Consider the following 20,454-nt stretch of genomic DNA (forward strand, 5'->3'; position numbering starts at 1 on the left):
AGAAACCAAGATTAACTTCTTCCCAAGTGATGGAAAGGACAGAGGGGTCTCATGATCAAAAATATATAAGCTCATTGGTCAAGCACAGTGAAGGTAGTGTCATGGTTGGGCTTACATGGCTGCTTCAAGAACAGGTTTCTCTAAGGTTTGTTGATGTTACTCATGATTGTAGCAGCAGAATGAATTCAGAAGACTACAAGAACTGACAATTTACAGTGAAATGTAGAAAATTCATTTTGGGAGAAACTGCAACAAACAGCAAACAATGATCCAACAACAAATAATGTAGGTTTAAGACTGGCCAATTCAATCAGCAGACATTCACCTAAATAAGCCGCAGTTCACCTCTTGGGGAAAAAGAAAAAAAAATCTAAAACAAAGAAATTGCAGTACAAACCTGAAACAAAACATGCATGAGAAAACAATAACATGTCAGCTATTAAGCATTAATTCTTTTTAAGACCATCAGTTCCAATATTTTTGCTCACCTAAATATTGGGTATTCCACCACCAAAAGAAGATTAATACATTGTGATGTAAATATCAGGAAATAGAAATGGAAAGTCTTTAATATATAGCAAAAGAAGGGGCATGTCGATTCCAAAGGGAACCGTGTTAAGCTTAGGAATCATAACGATAAGTTACATCAACAGTATACAGCCTGTACTGTTCCTCCCCCTAGTGACAAATGATTTTTTTTATTATTAAAGAAACATATATAAAATTTAGACAAATTGCATTGGTTTCTGCAATAATCACAATTGCATTTAATGACAATATTGAATGCAATATTGCACAAAATACAAAATGCTGCATGTTTTAATAATTTTATTCTCTTTTTTATACATATATATATAGATCTGTACAACCAAGATTCAAACCTTTTCATGAGTCTAGCAAAAACCGACCTGTACACTGTTATGCTGGGGGGCAGGATTGCTTTGCACTCAAATAATCAAATAAGTAATCAACTAGCTAAGCAAAACACTTCAAACCAGTCCTATAAACAGAACATGTAGTTGGGTTTGGGGAAAAAACAAACCAAGACAAAACAAAATGATCCCTTTGTTTTCTTACACTTCTCCCAGTGTTGTACAAAAGAGCAATGAAATTGTATTTACACAGACAAGAGAAAGAGTTGGATGAGGAGTTGATGAAGCATGGCAATGGAAAAGGTTGCAAAGAAAAAGGCCATGAACTTCCAAGCATTGAAACTGTCAGAAATCTACTGGGAATTATGAACTTAAACAAATTGGGAAAATGAAGAAAGAAAAAACAACAAACAAAAGTCAAACAAACTTTTAAAACAAAACGAAAAAACAAAACATTTCCTGCATTTAAGTTGCTCTGCTGCCTCATTTGTTTGACTGTATAGTGCAGAAATGTCTTAACTGTCGACATTTTATCGTACATTTAGTACATCAGTTTTTTTTTTTTCTCCCCACAGCTTCATAAAATACACAAAAAACCTGAGCACCAGACAGGAAAAAATAAAGCCCATTCCACAGATATTACAGATCCTATAGCATTTCAGACAAAGTGAGGTTACAGGAGAGTGCACGTCCCTTTGCAGTCTACAGAAACACATCCTTCTTTACAGTTTACAAAGCTGCTTTGTTCACACAATAATCATCTGTCAGGAAAGAAAAATCAAGGGGGAAAAAAACCAACAATTCAAGTTTTTGGGTTGAAACTAGTACATGTAGTCCTTGTGAATTACAATAGCAGCACACACACGCACACATTTAACTGCACAAGAGCAAATCAAAAATGGAGATTAGTGCTCATGTAAATAGAAATGAACAAATAAAGACGCTGGTGAAATTCTGTCAGGTTAGGAGTTGGCAACACCAGGATGGAAGTGGTATAGCAGCAGAAAACTAGATGAGTCAGCCCCTGAATTCAATATACTCAATGACACACAGACGAAAAAAAAATGTCAATAAATTCCCCAGTGGTTTTCCTTTTTTTTTTTTTTTAAACAAAATAACAGTATTATTAAAAAAAAAAATTCTTAAAGCTTTTTATCTTTTGCAACAAACCAATATTACCAGAGTGCTAGTTTTAGCAGCCAGCCTACTGGGACTGATGGTAGACACTAAACATTTCAGACATTACAGACATTAGCTACTGACCAGGATGACCATTTTGATCTAAAAAACCTGACTGTGGGCACAGTAGACTACAAACAAGTGATCAAACCTTCTCTGGTGTTTACGCAAAAATAAAAACCACGCTAGATAGTGAAATGTGGGTTTATGTGTGATGTGTGGATCAAAAGATGTGCTCTGAACAAGACTGCATGCATACAATTTTGACACGGCACACTATATGCAGGTCGTCTACCCAAAACCCAAATCAGAGCCTGAGCTCTGGTACACCTCAGTGCTCTGATGTGGAAGTATCATCACAGGTCAGGACATACGTGTAGTAAAGCCATGTTCAAGTGAAGCGCAGGCGAGGACTTTAGTGTATTCTTCGATACATGAGCAAATGTTGAATAATGGCCTCTTGAATAAGAGCAACAAGCTGCATATGAAGATGGTGACACTGAAGGCAATTTGCAGGACACGTCCCACAGACAGTGCGCAGTAGAGGGCAGGATTTCATTTCCCTCTGTAAGGCCACATTGATGAACAAGACTCTGTGGAAGAGGTTTACACACCTTAAAGCAGTGCGTTTCTTCATGACATGGATGGGTCCTGTTCTATACACTGAATGCGCACAGGTGTTTGGGACATTGCACCTCAATCTCTAACGGAACTAGCAGTGGTGAACTACTAGACAATACATTCGATAATGGTGTGAATTAGTGAGACAGGGGCTACAAAAATTATGCACAAGTTGCTGAAATCAGTCCCAAACTAGAGCAACAACAGTCTTTGCAAACTGCACCATTGTTATGGTTTTAGTGTACATTGTTTTTCCACCAAAACAATTAGAGCTCTTAAATCCACAGTCTGATCTGTACTCAGGGAGGATTCTTGGACGGATAACATGATCAACTTCATTTATTTACTCAATTGATTTAAATGTATAACACTGAAGAGATTTTTTTTTCTTCTTCAGTTTCCTTTTTGTTCTCTGATCAAACCTTGGGTGTCTCCATTTCTGTTATTATTCGTGCCCATGTAGATTCTTACATTTTTTTTTGAAAGGGAGTAAAAAAAAAAAATAAAAAAAAAAAATAATTTTCTGCTAGTCAGTGTTGTGCACTTCAGGTGGGTGGGGTCTAAAAAGTGAGGGAGGGGATGGAGAGATAAATGGAAGGGCAAGGGATCAGAAACTGTCCACCCATGTAGCCAAACCTCGCTCTGCTAATGTACGATTCAGCAGAACCAGCTGCAAAGAAGAAAAAGAAGAAATTAAAAATCAATGCAGGTGTTAACATTTCTCCTAGCAGGCTCAACAGGGGAAAAAAAAAAAAGAAATCCTACCCTAGCATGAGACAATGGCTTTATGCCAACCATATATAAACACATACGTTCTACTTACTCGCAAATATAATCTAAATATAAAAGAATGAAATTTTAAATCATTCATAGTTCCATAAAGAGTAATTGGTAGTCAGAAAAACCTTTCATACCCTAATCATGCTTCTTAGTGTGTGTGTAAACTTGGGCATAAGCAGATTAAGGATTATGAACTTTATTCAGCATGGATGAGTGAAAATATGAAATAAACAAGCTTAAAATGCTCATTTATTCAAATACATCAGCAGTGATCTATTCTCGATTAAAAATACATCCTTGTTTTACTTTACTAGGTCAAGGACTAAAAAACACAAACACTAAAGTAATTCCTTAATTAAATAGTTTTGGCATTTATTGAAGAAAAATGAAGAAAAGGAACAGACACAAACCCATAAATAAATAAATAAATTCATTAGTGATAAAAAGCTAGGTTGGTGTATAAATGTCTGCACATTGCTATATGCTGTAAACAAATGCCTTAAGTTTTAGTGCTCATTATGCTTATGGGGGAAACATTTTTAAAACCAAGTTTGATGATTTTTTAGGATGTAAACCGGATTATAAATCTGTTAAATGCTATAATTTAGCACATTTTTTTTTTGGAAATCACTGCAAACATTTAATTAAAATCAGTCTTTGATCTTTATGGCTGATCAACTTATACACGTGGGTAAAAAAAAAAAAAAATGAATCTGCATTTTTAAATATTTTATAAATCTAGGATACATTTTTAACTTGGTGTTATCACAAACATGTACACACAAATTTGCGATAAGATTGCTAAATGAGGCCCAAAGTTCACATTGCTAAAAGTCAACACAAAGTAAAAGAATTCTACCCTGTCCATACATGTCCCTTTTTTAAAATTTTTTTTATTAATTTTTTTTTTACTTTTGGTTAAACCCGTCACAACCGTTCCACATCCAGGCCAAAGTAATAATTATTAAGAGCACAAATAATGAGTTAAAATCCAGTGAGAATAAACTCACCTCATCTCCAACCATGTTCCACATTTGTACTAATGGAAGGCCTGTGTTATTGTCGTAATTTGTGACCTAAAACAAGCAAAAAATAAAATTTTTAATAAAATAATAATAATAAAAAAAAATACACCATAAACCACATTCAAAAGGTTCAGGTGGATCAATACTTGCCTGTGCAAGCAAAGGTAACCCTCTTGTCATCTCTTCTAGTGCCGAGTTGGCTTCAGCTGAAAAGCCATCCTCTCCTACAGAGGCAGGATTATATTGTGGGTAGGTTTATACTGTTAAACTGTTGTGATAAAACTATTTTTGCACTCACCAGGAAGAGGAGCGATGTTGTCCAATAACACTTCTGTCCCTTGGAATGGTAACGTCACAAAGTCAGACCTGCCAGAAACAAATTAATTATGAAGAGGAAAGCTAAAGAAAAAATTGAGGCGCCATACTTTAACACCAAGCAAAAGAAACAGAAACCTAATCTGACGAAGAGTATCAATCTTCACTCGGTCGTAGCCGCCGTAGTCCACGTATCGGATCTCTACTTCGTTGGAATCCTTGTAGTAGGAGATGACCTGCGCTCGCCACCACGCTCCCTCCACTGCAGGAGCCGCACAGATCACGCCAACTGCAAAAACAGGAAGATAGAAAGACCGAAAAAATTAAGTCTGGTCAAAAAGAAACATAGTGGAAGTACATGGCTGTAAAAGAGTAGGAAAGAGTTTCCTACTTTCTGCAGGTGAGGGAAGAGCAGGGGTGCCAGGCTGAGAGTAACACAGGAACATCTGCTGGTCCAGACTGCGCAGAGCATGATATGTAGGGTGCGTGTGCTGCTGGACAAACACGTGGCCCGCTGAGACGATGTTCACCACAATCACCTCCACTGTCACGCCGTTAGGTAGCAGGAGCTTTACGATGAACAAAAAATGTTATTACAATTTTTGAACTTCCAATAAAATAAAATTCACTACTTATTAATATAAATGTTAAAAAAAGATCCAGATAAGCAACTGTGTCATTGGTGTCCTTTTAATGTTTAACCAAAACCAATGCTATGGAACAGAGGAAATGTTTGTTTGGACTTGGTGCAGGGTAAAGAAACCCATACTTCTCCCCATGCAAATTTAATCACTCTGTTCTTTCAACTTCTCTATATGACAAGCTATGCCATCTGTTTACCAAGACCTAGAGTCTCTAGCCCTTTTGCTAATCTCTGGGATGACTCAGAGCTAAATAATTTACATGAATGCATGTGCATGGATAAACCACAAGAGATAATCTGCTACAGAATCTGCACTATCATGTTTAGAAAACTTTAGAGTCCTTGAAGTTCAGGCTCAAGTACAGCACCGTAATACCAAGAAACACCTACTTTAGTGCATAGAATTTCTGAAATATGCAAGAACCAGACCTGAACAGTCTCCAGTTCAACAGCGAGTTAAAAAGAACTACCGATTACAATGTGAATGTGCAGATTGGCCCATGAGGTGCATGAAAATGCAGGGTCATGTTTTCAAGTTAAGAAAGCATTTCCATGTGTTACAAGCTGTCAAACTATTGACAGCGAGAAAAGCAGTTTCAGTGTAAGCTCTGCACCAGAGTGACTCTTACCCAGGACGTCATTGGCAGGGAGGGCAGTGAGAGAGGCAACGATGGAGGAGCGTAGAGGTTTGTCAGATCCAGGTCTTTAAACTTCTTACCAATCAAGGCCAATGCTTTATCTACCTGCAGCTGGGTGCCTGAGAGCAGATAAAACATATTAGCCATACAGCACAGTTTAAAGTCAACAACAAGCTTGGTAAAAGTAATGAGTCTAGTACACACTAAACACCACACTCACCCTCTATATGGCAGATCTGAAACTCTTGAGTATAGGGTAGAGTTGAGATATAGATCTTTGCACCAGAGCTCTGCTTCAGAAAGCTCACATACCTTCCTTGTTTTCCAATTAATCTACCAACCAGATGCTGCAATTGACAGATGAAAAGGACATCAGAGCAGACATAAAAACTCACAGAAAAGGATATAGATGGTAAAACTTTGAGATTCAGATTCAAGGTTTATTTTGTCGTGTACACAGTAGAAATCTTGTGTGCAAATACAAAATGTAATGGAATGAGATGCATTTACTCCACAGACTGCTGTATTCTCTGTATAGTGTATTTATTGTACTTTATATTCAATGCATATAATAAGGGTAATGGAGCATGCAGACAAAATAAGAGCATAACACACGCTTTTACAATGTGGACAAAAGTACTGGGTGGTTCTTCCCCAAACTGAATTTTCTCTTCTCTTGAGCTAGGAGACCCATACCCGTTCCAGCACTTTGCGACAATGTGCACAAAGTGAGCTCCATGATGATTTACCATTATAAGTATTAACTGTAGTTATGCTTGAAGAAATGATTCAAATGTGCTGACCCAGCTTCAGTCAAAGAGTGGAACTTGATGCAACACCAAACTCACCTTTGGCACCTCTATTTCCCACACAATCAGCTCGGAGCCCTGCACCTGGCTGCCACTCTGCTGACTGTTTCCTGTCACCAAAGCGGAGCAGCTGTCTACTGAATCCATACTGTTCACATCCGAACCTACATCAAGACAAAAAAAAAAAAAACATTAAATCTAACGTGTGTGAACTGAATTAAATTATTAATTCAATATTTCTCTTTCAACAGGTAAGTTCATCTAGCATCCTGGGCATGAAACTACATATGGATGATCTGCATAAATTTACAGCAGAAGCTATGTGCTACACGTTTATCCACAACTTGACATTTATAGTGTCACGAGTTAGACCTCCACCAATCGTAAAACCAAAGTGGAGGTTATAAAGTTCATCACTGTCTGCTAAGCAACAGAAAGCACACATGCAGATGTATTCCACAGACACTCCACACACCAGAGCTCCAGAGGATGCCACTGGTAAATCTCTGATGTAAGGAAGTGTCCATTGGTACCACCTTCTCTCAGAATGAGAGGCAAGTACACTTCAAGGCTCTTCTCTGTTCTGGCACCGAGGTGGTGGAATGAACTCCCCCTAGATGTCCGTACAGCAGAGTCCCTGACCATCTTCAAACGACGACTGAAAACCTACCTCTTCCTGAAATACCTAAACTAGCACTTTCCAAGTTTGTAGAATTCGAGTTATATTAAGTTTATAATCTTGCGTACCAGTGTAGTTTTATTCATTACTAGAGACTCAAAGCACTTTTGTACGTCGCTCTGGATAAGGGCGTCTGCTAAATGCCACAAATGTAAATGTAGCTGTAAATAATTGTGCAGTGGTGATCTGAAAACAGAACTGTAGCCAGTGAGGCTGGCTCACATCAAATAACTGCATGTACTGTAGCCCAACAAGTCCACTAAAAAGTCTTAAACCAGCAAATCATTAAATTGTCGTTATCATGCATTTAAATGGTGTTTAAATTTACACGGGTTCTGGACACATTTTGTAAAGATAGCACCGAGGAGAAACAGTGTTTTACTTTCCACAGTGCAAAGATATTGACTCCATTATACAATGATAAACACTTTTCATTTATACTCCTTTTAGAAGCATCATATAAATGCAGTCAATTGATTACTTAAGCCTTTTACACCTGGACACTTCTTTTAGGCTGAAAAACTATGGTTTAAAAAGAGGTTGTACTTTAATTGATAACTTGTGAGGCACCAGAATGTCAACATCCCAGGGATTATTAATTCATTAATAATTCATTACTTAGTATAATTGCCAAGACAGAGAAAATATTTTATAATATTTCCCCCAACCTTATTATTTCATATACTAAAAAGGAGTGACCTGCCTGGTCAATCTTGCTCATGAACATAGCTTGCCGGTGTCACACCAAAGTATAAATTTGAACGAAATGTTTGTTTGGTGACTAATCGATTGGCAGACTCTTTTTGCAGACAGCTTTAACAGAAATATAATTTATTTTTTTTATTCCTAAACAAACATGGTTTTGGTACCTCACCATCATCTAACAGCTGAACAAAACATTGGTTGAAAAATGAACCTTTATCGTGATCATGGTGAGAGTTACTATGATGCAAGTAACAATTTTCAATGCAAATCTAAACAGCTGTAAAACTATGGGAGGGGAAATCTACTGAGATCTTTGGGCATCGTCACAAACATTGACTAAATGAGCAGGGTAATTACCTACTCATTGCTAATCATGACTTTATAAAGCCTGATGTGTTTTTGGCCTCGACAAAACTTGACAAAGTGTTTAGCTGTTTTTATAACAAGCTGTGTTTTCACTCTGCATGTGCTTAAACGTGAAGCATTCGAGCAGTGAAAAGATGTTAAGAAAGCTCATTGAAGTGCTCTAGCCACTTAATGAATAAATGCTCTTTTCAAAGCTGGCAATTGAAAGTGTCCAAAAATCTCAGGAAATATGCAAGCGATAGTAAAATACTCCCCGAGATGGTATTATGAAGAAACCTTAAGAGTAACCAGACTGTCCATTCAGTAATGGGGGCTTAAACACAAATGTTTATGCAAAGTGCAGTCCTGTTTATAGTAATTACAGTCCAGATGCATCCTCATAGTTCTTGAGTTGCTCAATAACATGTGTCTTCAGGCTGTTAAAAAAAGAAATGGTAAAACCATCTCAGGGAGTTTTTTGCCACAGTTGCCACTGGCTTGCTCATTAGGGACAAACTTACAATTAAAAGAAACAAACTAATACATTATTATACATTTATACACATCTGTATAAAGCTGCTTTGAAATAATGTCCATTGTTAAAAGCTCATTGCAAATAATTAAATTAAACATCGTTTACCCTTAATGATCCTGGCCACCAATATTTTAGTTTTCATTGCCATGTCATATACAACAACTAGAAATGTTCTACCTGAGCCACCCAAGTGCAATATGTACATGCAATACTCAAGTCACCAACAGTCCATGTGAGGAACAATACAAACACTGTTGATGTGGGCACACTACAGACATGACAAATAGCATGAACAGTGGTATGACACTAATCAGAATCTAGAATCTGTTGCAGAATCAGATAACCGCACTTATGAAAGAAGGTTGTGGGTTGTTGTATAGCGATTAAACTTGGCTAGGCTTTGTGTTCCCAGTCGTGTTGATTAATGTTAAAGTAATCATGAGAAGGGGACCAAAACAAAGTGTGCCAATACATAATTTCAGAGAAAACTGTTTTGAAAAATTTAACCATACAACTTCATTTAGATCCATCTACACACCACTGATTGATATACATAATACCTGGGAACAAAGAGCAACCAAATTCAGCATAAGAATTCAAGACTTAGGTACAGCACTGGCTCAGATTCATAATTATCTCTTGCTCTAATCCACAGCAAAAGTACTGCATCAAAATTAGAATCCTTTTGCATACTTTCAAGCTTTGCACTATAAATGGTGTGAATGCAGCATTTTTAATCTTTGAGATGAGACTACTGGGGGACTAAAGGTACCAGGCTATTTGAAATAAGACAAACAACCGGGTGCGTCAAGGATCACCGTATTTAATGGAGGATGGAGGATTGTAGAGAAGCAGCAGTTGGAACAATACCACAACACAATAAATACCAAATGATCAGTCCAACAGGTGCTGGCTTTAAACCATAAAACACCCTCGCACTAGTGAAGACTCATTCATGCACGCTTTAGGGGAGTCTGGTGAATTCCAGGAGCCCCTGCAGCAAGGGATTGAAATCACTGTAGATGTGTGTCAGTGCCACATTCATATACACCTATGGACAAACTAACTGTAGCCAATCTACCTACTGAGATTTCAACTAGTGAACCTGGGAAGAAGTCCACATGTAGACGCAAGAAAAGGCAAATTCACTCCTCCCACCCTATACTCATGGGGAAACGGTTAACAACTAACCGGTTTGAGCGATAAACTCGAGTAAAATTAGAGAACATGACTGAAATACGTATGCTATGCAGACCTTCTGGAATGTGGAGATTATTTTGCTTGTCAGGTAATAAGAGACTCATACGGTTTTACAACTTTCACATAAAAAAAAAAAATCATGGCACTCACCTGCAGACTGATCAGCCTCTGCTTCACTGGTTCCATTCCTGAGAGAGTCTCCATTCACATGTGCTAGCACACAGGTAGCCGTTGTATGCTCCGCACTTAGAGCAGTGTCCAGCAGGACTGCTGAATCAGAGCTTTTCTGATGTTCATCAACATTTTCCTCTGTAGTCGAGATCCCTGAAATCTGAATAAGGTCCTCCTTGCCGTCATGCACCACTGATGACAAATCTGAACTGATGACAAGGTCCTCGTTGCTGATGCCATCCTCAGACTGGCAAGTGCTACACCCAGAATCCTCTGTTCCCATCACAGTCTCCTCTTTTACATGAACCTTGGGTAGAATCTGAGTTGATTCCAACTGCTCTTGATGGTCACCGAGAGCAAAACTGTCCTGCGTCTCAGACCTCTCCCATACAGAGAGAGTGAGGCAGCCATTGATGACCTCCTTGGCAATCTGTGCTGCATGCTGCTCTACGTGATCTTGGTAGCATTCAGAAGAAGAACCTACCTTAGAGACACATTCATCCTCATCTCTGACAACTTCATTTCTGTTCAAAATAGATGGGTTGCTGCAAACAGCCTCCAGACCCTCACTGGGCTGAGATGTGTGGCTGCTGACCATCATGACCTCCTGGGCAGCTGCTGAAATGACTTCAGTGATGAGACCTGCTGCAAGGCGCTGCAGCTCCTGTGTGCTTTCGCTGCTCTTTACTGGACAGTTTAGGTCTCCATTATCGTGGTTCTGGACTTGTATATAATCACTTACAACTGGTGTGCTGGTGGAAACTGGAAATGAGGCAGGAAGAATAGGACTGTCAAGACCAAGTAACTGAGATGCAGCTTGAGTGTACTGATCCCCAATCGTCAGTGATACAACAGTTAAGTCATCTTTGGTGGAGGATAGACTGTCTTTTGTCAAGTCCGCTTGGACATTCTCAGCAAATGGTACAGCCAAAACATCACCAGCCACCTCCCCTTCGGGCTCTGGGCGCTCCGCTTTGGACAACTCCACAGCCTGGCATAGAAGTGACACCTTTTTCTTAACTTCAGTCACCTGTTTGTCAAGTGGTTGACCCCAAGATTGCTCAAGTGAGCTAGTAGTGTCCAGCTCTGCTTCAATGGGCAATTGACTTGACTCACTGCTTAAATCAACAGCCTCTGATCTTTCATGAGGAGGACTCTCCTCAATAATATTTGATGTTGAAGATAAGATTAAAGACTTTTCCATGACCACTTCAAGGCTGCACTGTTGGGAGTCTGTAGTTGCAATGCTGCTGTGAAGGTGAGTGCTCAAATTTTCCACTAGCACTGGGGAGCTGACTGGTGGTTCTACTGAAGTGCTTGTTACCATTGTGTGAATCCTTGCTACAACCTCCTGCTCAGCAGACACCTGTTCTTTTGCATTGGGTTTGTCTATGCAGGGTATGTCATGTGTGGTCTCTACCATCCCATTTGTGCTCATAACAGGTGAAGTCAGCAGGCCTGCAACCGGTTCCTCTTTGCTGTCATGACTGGTGATCCGTGCTTTCTTGCGAGAAATGTACCACCACCAGCCTATGAGTGCAAGCACTCCAGGAAGTGTGTATGGGGCAAAGGACCGAAACCTGAGTGGCATCTTCTGTGGACCTTAAGTACTGATCCTGAGAACAGAAGAAGAAAGACTCAAGTCAGAGCAGAGCAGGTTAAAGCATAAATAAATCAGAACAGTAGTAATGCTCAAGATTTTTATTAATAAACCTCACATGTGAAAAAGAAATCATGTGCATAGTTACTATAGTTGCTCAAAAATGTGTACACCCCCATGGTACCTGAATGTGAATTAATCTAGACATGAGGTCAGTTTAATACAATAATGTGTCTTTAAAAAAACAGTTTACCATTTTATTCCTAATGTTCCTAAGCATTCAGGCCCGCTGCGGATTTCTACGAATTTTAAGATAATCCGCAACTTGCTGTTAGTTAGGTTGCAAATGAGAACCCGCAGATTTTCCGAATTATCGGTCCAAACTTTATTTAAGATTATTCAAAAAGTCTTTCTGAACTGATTTAGGCTATAGGGAGAAGTCTAATTTATCAAAAAATTAAACATCTTTGTAGCTTCCCTGTTTCTGCTATTTTACAATGATGCATGCTCATACAATGTCAGCTAATGTCAGTAACAATCTGTATTCTATCTTTAACAGCAATGTCACATCACAGAATAAATAAAGCCACTTTATACTCATGAAAACAAAGACTGAAGACCTACACCAGGTCCAGGTTTTTTTTACACCAGGAAAATTATGTTCAATTTTAATGTACCACTGAAATGTTTACATTTCATATTAATGTAATTTAGTCCCATCAAAGCTCCTCTCTACCAATTTCCAAACTTGAAGTGTCTTAATCAAAGGTCATATCCACCCTGACCAGGAAGCTTTTAGGTGTTCAGGCTGGAGAAATACTAGGAGGGCAACACATCTACAGTCAAACCTAGTTGGCTCACCGGACTCCATGTATTACTCTTTGGTCAGCAGTGAGTCAATGTTAAAAAAGGATAGCCAGGCATGCCTTTCCTTAACTGAGCTAGAGAAGCCCAGCCTGTGAAGAGAAAGGAATGCATTGCAGAGGGCAACGTGTCTCCTCTGTTTATGGCTTCCGGAGACACGGCAGTGCATGAAGGGACGCTGTATTTGAATATTATAAACTTGGACTATGACCCCCCCCTGACAGACTTACTGAAATGGGGAGTGTTACTAGCACAGATACAGGGAAGGACATGTCTACACTGTGTTAAAACATTGTGTAAAAACATTTACAGATATTTTATAAAGCTAAAACTGGTGTCAAACTTCAAAAAAAATTATTTTGTCCTTGCTAAGGCACTCACATTAAAGCGACATTCAAAATCAAAACCAGTTGGAATCCAATAACGCTAGGCTTCCTCTCAACGGTCAAAGATCACTTTACTGAGCTTATCTTCATGTAAGCCATGATGGATGCAGCATTAAGAGAGCAGTGTGATGGGTTGTCTCTTTAGAGGACAGTCTACTAATCAATCAAGGGTTTTAAGTAACAAATTCACAAAGATCAACTTCAAACACTTGACTGACACACTCACAAACAGCCTGAGGTTGAGGTATTGGGTCATCATTGGGGGGTTCAAATCATAACATGCATTTAATCATGTGCTTCTATCTACTGTCCTGTTTGGTTTTATGTCGATCTAAAATAATGTCAGGGTCATTCCTGCAACAATTATGAGACAACAAACAAGACCTGATTAACCAAAACAGAATCCAATTACTAAAATGTTCATCAACTAGCAAACTACAGTCTTAATGAACATTCAAAGTATTTGGACCAAACAGTGTACCTGGTAAATATACAGTAGCAAAGCAAACCATAGTTCGGCAACTAGTCTACACGTGAACAAGCCCTGTTTCTCCAGCAGATCCTCTGTTGCTGCTTATCCAGTCACATGAATTTATGTGAATTATTTAGATGAAGGCAGCTAAAAATAAATGATGAGCTTTGTCAGTTCCCAAATCAGTCCAAATAGGGTAAACAAAAGGAAAAGTCTATTTTAGTCCGTGAAAACAGTGGTCTGATTAGAGAACTGATGACATGGTGGGTTTAAAATGTCAATAAAGTAAAACAAACAAGTTTGTCCGCTTGTAAAAAAAATAAATAAAAAAATAATAATCAAGTTCAGAGGTCATGACTCTACAAGTCAAAACTGCCAAGGTAAAAGACCAGTACAAAACTTGGTTATAAACAAATTACTAAAAATACCACACTCAAAATTAAACAGTCAGCTGCTAATTTGGACTTTTGTAAGCAAAACATTTAACATAACTGTACTCTTATAAATGTTTGTCAGGGAACCTAGGGGTAGGTTTTTTTTAAATCTGTCACTCATTCACTCACAGGATTGGAAAAAAAAAGTGGGGTCACTGTAATAATTTATACTTACAGAAAATCAATGCAAAACTGATTTTGAGATCCAGTTAGCGACATGGTTAAGCTAGCAATAAATAAAAAAAGTTTCAATGACTAAACTACGAAAGTCATAACTGTCAGGCTGAGCGCGGGCGCGCACACGTACACGCGCACGTACAGGCGCAAGCACACACACATAGGCACGTGTGCGCGCTTACAGTAAAATATCTTCGTATTTTGGCAGCTGGAGCTCGTTTCACCTTGGGCGAGGTTAAATAAACGTACAGGCAGAGGGGGACATGGAGCCCGGTTTGGCTCTATAGAGGCCTGTACACACGCGCGCACACACACCACACCACCGTACGACCTTGGGTGAGATCATGAGTATCACCAGGGTCACTGTACACCTGGAGCACGCTATAACGCCGCCGTTTCGGCTCTCGGTAGCGTTAATAAGCTGCTTAGTGTGCGTTTGTGCAGAGATTAACACACAGCCCGCACGCTGAGTCTGCTCATAATAACGCACCCAAACACCAGCGAATTTCCAACTAATAAATCACCTTCAAATAGATGTATAAAATCTGAGCATTATGTAGTAATAATAATATGCATGTTGGTGTGCGTGTGTGTTAAAAAAAACTGATCAAAAGCGCTGCGTGCAGAAATTTAGGTAGGCATGTGGCGCATGGTGAAGCCTACCGGGACTCCATGCGTGCTAACTGATTAGCCATAGAATGCTAACAGTAAGATGATGTCCATTCAAATAAAGACGCGAAATTGCCAAACTGATATCACCACAACTGATTTTAGACGGACACACAATATACTGTTTGTCAGATGCAAAGAGTTGAGAGTAGTAGGAGAAGCCGGGTACGCTAGCACAATTTGACCTAGTACGGGTTTATAGGAGTGGAGTAGGCCAAGACACTGCGCGATTGAACGCAGCATGCGAACGGGCACCTGTCTGTTCACTAAACCCAGAATCCTAAACGTCACCTACAGACCCAACATAACATTATTAGCTACTGAATAACATTTCAGGGAGTCATGAAAATTCTGGACAAACTGATCCAGTGGAGAATCCACCATGTGCTGATGAATGTCGGTGGTTAGCAGAGCGGTGAAACCTGCAGCAGTATAATGGTTGGATGGGACCGTGCAGAGTTCACAAGCGCAACCGCGTGTCTTTATCACAGCTCCGCTCCGTGGAAACACGCGCTGGGTGAGGAAGATTTTAGGCAAAAATGAGCCACGTTCAGTGGATCTTCCCCCAAAATAAACAATCTACTAGATCATCAAAATAAAATATTATTATTATGCCTAAGACCGGCTTATGTGATTTCTTTTTGTTTTAAATAAAATATTTAATAAATAGATCCACATCTCTATTAAGCCATATCTCTAAATATAAGAGTGCACATCTGGCTTATAAACAGATAATACATGCTACTGAGAAGTCTGTAATACCGAAAGGAAACCAAATAAAGAAAGCTGGAGCATGGTGAAGGTGCAATAGCAATACCGCTAGCTAAAATAGAGGGCAACAGTACAGAGACACTCTAAGAAACTCGCTAGCCGCTGAGGCTAAACCGCTAACAATCCATGTCCCGGACCTGGCGAGCCCACGCTCCGGCTGTGTGTGTGTGTGTGTCCTGCAGCGGCGTCCAGCTTCATCTCACCGTGTTTATGTGTTCTTCCCCCCCGCCACCAGCCGTAAGAAGAATTCCGTTCCTAATCCGGTGCTCCGGGCCCAACAGCATCCAAACGAGTCCCTCTCCGTGTCTCCGTCTCTTTCTCTTTCTCTCTCCTCCCCACGTGTTGACCGACCGAAGGCACGCTGAATGGAGCAGGATCAGCTGTTCAAGTCTCGCGATAACTGCGCTGCTCCCTGCGAGTCACCAAGATCTCGCGTGACTTTAGTCCTCGTTTAACGCCAAAGCTACTGTCGCGAAGATGATGGTATTTATTTTTATTATTATTATTTTGTAGTAGCAGCAGCAGTATTTATTAAGTTACCTCAGTTATCTGTGTATACAGAACCAAACTCTAAGAAGCCAGTCACAATATGATTCACAATTCCGGACTATTTCGAGACACCGGTCCATCCACTGAGATCTTTCTGCTGTTGGGAGAAAACCAGAGAACCAGGATGAAATATGAACAATCTTTTGCAGCAGCATGCTGTCTTTATTATTATTAGCGGTGGTGTTATTGATCAGCAGTAAAAAGAAACACTTCAAAATTACATTAGTGGTTTTCAGATGTCAGTACTAATTAAGTTTCCAAAGGCGACCTAAATCTGTATTAAGTTTGTGAATTTGTGACATGTACACAAAATTTAGCACAAAAGATTAATTTTTTTAGAGCCGTATCCTGAATCCCATACATTGCAATAAAACACATGCAGGAGTTGGAAATGAATTAATTAATCGGTAAACACTGCCATCGGCTTGAGGCTGGTTTTCATAAATAATCATCTCACAGATTATTCAAAAAATGAATTAATTAATTTTCTGACAATACAAGAAAAAAAGTTAAAAGACAATTGTTTTTTCCGGAAAACAATATAACACTATACACACACACACACACACACTATACATAACTATAACATATATATATATATATATATATATATATATATATATATATATATATATATATATATATATATATATATATATATATATATATATATACACACACACACATATATATGTATATGTGTGTATATATATATATATATATATATATATATACACACACACATATACATATATATACACACACACACACACACACACACATATATATACATACACCTTAGTACCTTTCAGAAGGTAATTTTAGTATTACTGACCATAATTTCAATTAGACCGTGGAATGTAAATTAGATTCACAAACAAACTGGCAAAAGGGAAGAAAAACAAAAAACCAAAAACAGAATACACCTGATATCACTGTAACAGGGTAGTGGACAACTTTTATTATGAACACAGGTATAATTAAATTGCCATGTTATACATGTACAGCAACTAACTGCTTTACAAAAAAAGCAATACAATATTTTATTTACAATCATATAACTTCCAATTTTACACAAACATATTTACAAATGACTAATGTGCTGTTTACAGGTGATTTGGTGCAATTAAAACGCAGTAAATGCTTCAGACAAACACAGTTTTGCATTATAAAATACACATTGTTACTTATTTTTAATGTACGCAGAGTTCTTAAAACACACATCGGGATGAAAATGAATAAGACGTTTGCTAACGTCAGTTCATAGACTTCTCAAGGGCAAGCATGCTACCAATTAACTGATGTGCAGGCAGATGTACCTGCATCTATAGCTTTTTATATTCGTCTCCTGTAGATCCTGAGAACTTCTACAATACAGGTTAGATGTGTCCTATAAGATGTAATATGTTTCAGGGATTTAAGTACTTAAGGGATAAAGAGGCAATATCACACACGGTTTAGCCTGTCAGTCTTCTGTGTGAAATTGTTTGATATAAAGTGATCCTGCAATGGATCTCAGTATGTGAACAGGTGAGAGAACATGGATGATGCTGCAAAATCACCAATAGAGCAGTAATACTGGATCACCTTTCAAATGATTGCAGTTTTAGACAGACACTGGTATAACATGTGAGGAGCATAAAATACTGGAGTTATAAGGCTTAGACAATCAGAACAGAAACATCAATAAAAAAATAAAAAGCTGATGAAAATAACTGCAAGACAGGTTTGGTCCCGATTTAAACGCAATGCAAGAATCACCATAATTTATAATGAACACCACCCATATGACAAAAACAAAGCATTTAAAGCCATTTGTTCAAGGTTGAACAGGGACACAGTGGTTGAATATATTTACTACTGAATCTCAATTCACACATAACTTTGGTTTTCCTAAACGAATACTGGGTAATGCATTTGGTAGGTGCCCTTTTTAGTGTTAAATATCCCTTTAAAAAGTCAACAAGACGAGAGAGAGAAGAGGAGAGAAAGGGGGAAAAAACAAAAACAAAAAAGCTACAATGGTAAATTGGCAAAACAATTTTTTACCTTTTCCTATTTAAAATGGGGTTTGGATGTGTGTGGCTGTGTGTGTGTGTGTGTGTGTGTGTGTGTGTGTGGGGTGTAATGAATATTTTAGAGAATATTGCACAATCAGCAAACCTCCTCAGGCCTCGACCTTAACATTTAATGCAGTGTGGATTCTCCACTGTAGTGGCATTTGTAGCTAACAACGTAGGTAAATGGCACATTTGTCCTCATGTGGGAACAACAGACACGTATGCACATATAGATGAAAGCTATTCCTATGATGACATGGAACAAGCTAAAGAAAGAAAAAGGCCTTTAAGTTATGACCACTAGTCATGAAGGAAAACACATCCTACTGTCCTTATTGCAATCTGTCACCATGGCTCGCTCAGTATCCAGGGAGTTCTGTACCATGTTGCTAAATGCTTTGACCGAAGGGGTACCAATAGACGAGCAAACACCCCATGTCATGTCCATCTTTTCCTGTCTTATGCCCTTCCAGCACACAAACATAAAGCTGACACACCGGCATATATTAAATTACCTTTGCTCCCAAATGTCATTTTGCTATGCTTAGTATTATGGGAATTGAGCTCATCAATATTATTCGTTCTCAATATTATTATTTGAATGATGGTTATAAAAAACATCGGTGATTATAAGGGATAATTTCACTGATTTTGAATTAGCTAACTTCACAGAATAAATATGTACAGTAAATGCAGCAAGTAATGATACCTATATATTTGAAGATATGATTTTTTTTTTTTTTTTTTAATACAGTGCAGCAATGTATGGACATATGTATAACAAAGAACATGTCTCAATAATTAGTACCTGTTTTTCCCCTTCTTCAGCTTATCTTACAAACTATACACAGCTGGTAGACCTGACAAAGGCACACAATGGACAAAACAACAACCCAAAATGTGTGCGCATCATCGTCATCATACGTGTTGTTTCCATATATACATCTGCTCAGCATCAGAATGACATCTGATTGCAGTCTGGATTTCAAGCTTTTTGAAAGCAGGGTCTCTGAGGCCCTGCAGATTCCATTAGTCCAGGACAAATGGACCCAGAAAAATCCCAAATTTGAGGCCTTGGTTCTCCACAGTCAGTTTGGTCAGGTGTTGTAGTGGTTATTTAAGTCTGCCACTGTTTTTTTTTTTTGTTTTGTTTTGTTTTGTTTTTTCATTTTTCTTTTGTCTTTTTCTTTTAGACTTTACCCACCATTACAGGGCTTTAAGATGTTTAGCCCCAAAATCATTTTAGACCATTTTAGAGTAATCTGGTTCTACAGTCTGTATAATCTTCTGCTGATACTAAATATTACATTAGCAGATGCTGTCTTAATAACCATGTGAATTCCTTCTTGTTCCCCTGACTTTCAGAGTAGAAGCTGAAAAGTCAGTGGGGTCTAAAAAGATATGAACTGCAGGTTAACTTCTCTTCATGCACCTGTAATAAGCATCTCGAATGATTTTAGACAGCAGTGCTGAATCACACTCCGCTCATGCAAACGTCCCGCACAGGTAAACTCTAGTCTTCTGGCTTCCACACCAAATTAAGGTCAAACTAAAGCAGCTCTCTTACGCAGGAACCATCGTAGACTGGAGAACATGGAACGGAAACAGTTTATGAAGGATGGTTAATGCAGCCTGCTGAATGCCGAATCAGGTCTCAGAGCGTACTCAGACGATCTTCTTGATGCTGGTGCGTTTGAAGCTGCCAGTGCTTCGTTGTTTCTGCACCTGGCTGGCTGAACCATGACGCGCTCTGCTGCTGCTGCACAAGCTGGAGGTGGGAGACAGCTCCACATTCTCCTTGTCAATACCTGCTGGAGAGACGAGGCAGGTCAAACCTTACCATTGAAAACTCATTAATAGCACATGGCCAACTATGCCGAGATACTATAAAACTTAGTCAAATTATTGTATAGTCACCAAGAGAAAGCAAAAAAAAAAAAAAAAGCACATTTTCT

At 38.7% G+C, this 20,454-nt stretch overlaps 2 protein-coding genes across 11 annotated transcripts in view; both read right to left on the reverse strand.

The window, feature by feature from the left end:
• Positions 1-811: 811 nt before the first annotated feature.
• Positions 812-16,255, reverse strand: akap1b (A kinase (PRKA) anchor protein 1b). The gene is made up of 11 exons (XM_046863167.1): positions 16,094-16,255; positions 10,497-12,133; positions 6,922-7,046; positions 6,294-6,420; positions 6,065-6,192; positions 5,184-5,361; positions 4,931-5,081; positions 4,776-4,843; positions 4,628-4,701; positions 4,463-4,528; positions 812-3,342 (listed from the first exon to the last, which is right to left on the reverse strand). Exons 2-11 carry the CDS (start codon positions 12,106-12,108, stop codon positions 3,280-3,282), a joined length of 2,592 nt encoding a protein of 863 aa, XP_046719123.1. The 5' UTR covers positions 12,109-12,133; positions 16,094-16,255; the 3' UTR covers positions 812-3,279.
• A 1,122-nt stretch (positions 16,256-17,377) lies between these two features.
• The window catches only part of nf1a (neurofibromin 1a), a 57,962-nt gene continuing 54,885 nt past the window's right edge, over positions 17,378-20,454 (reverse strand). For 3 of the 10 annotated variants that reach the window (XM_046863435.1, XM_046863431.1, XM_046863428.1), the window contains one exon: positions 17,378-20,307. In XM_046863435.1, the coding sequence (XP_046719391.1) occupies positions 20,165-20,307 (143 nt within the window). In that variant the 3' untranslated portion in view covers positions 17,378-20,164. Of the gene's footprint in view, positions 20,311-20,454 lie in introns of all 10 variants that reach the window. The other 7 variants (XM_046863429.1, XM_046863430.1, XM_046863427.1 and 4 more) reach the window with 5 other exon arrangements.

Source organism: Silurus meridionalis, chromosome 12 (genome assembly GCF_014805685.1).
Source record: "Silurus meridionalis isolate SWU-2019-XX chromosome 12, ASM1480568v1, whole genome shotgun sequence".
In the NCBI taxonomy this organism is placed as follows: Eukaryota; Metazoa; Chordata; class Actinopteri; order Siluriformes; family Siluridae; genus Silurus; species Silurus meridionalis.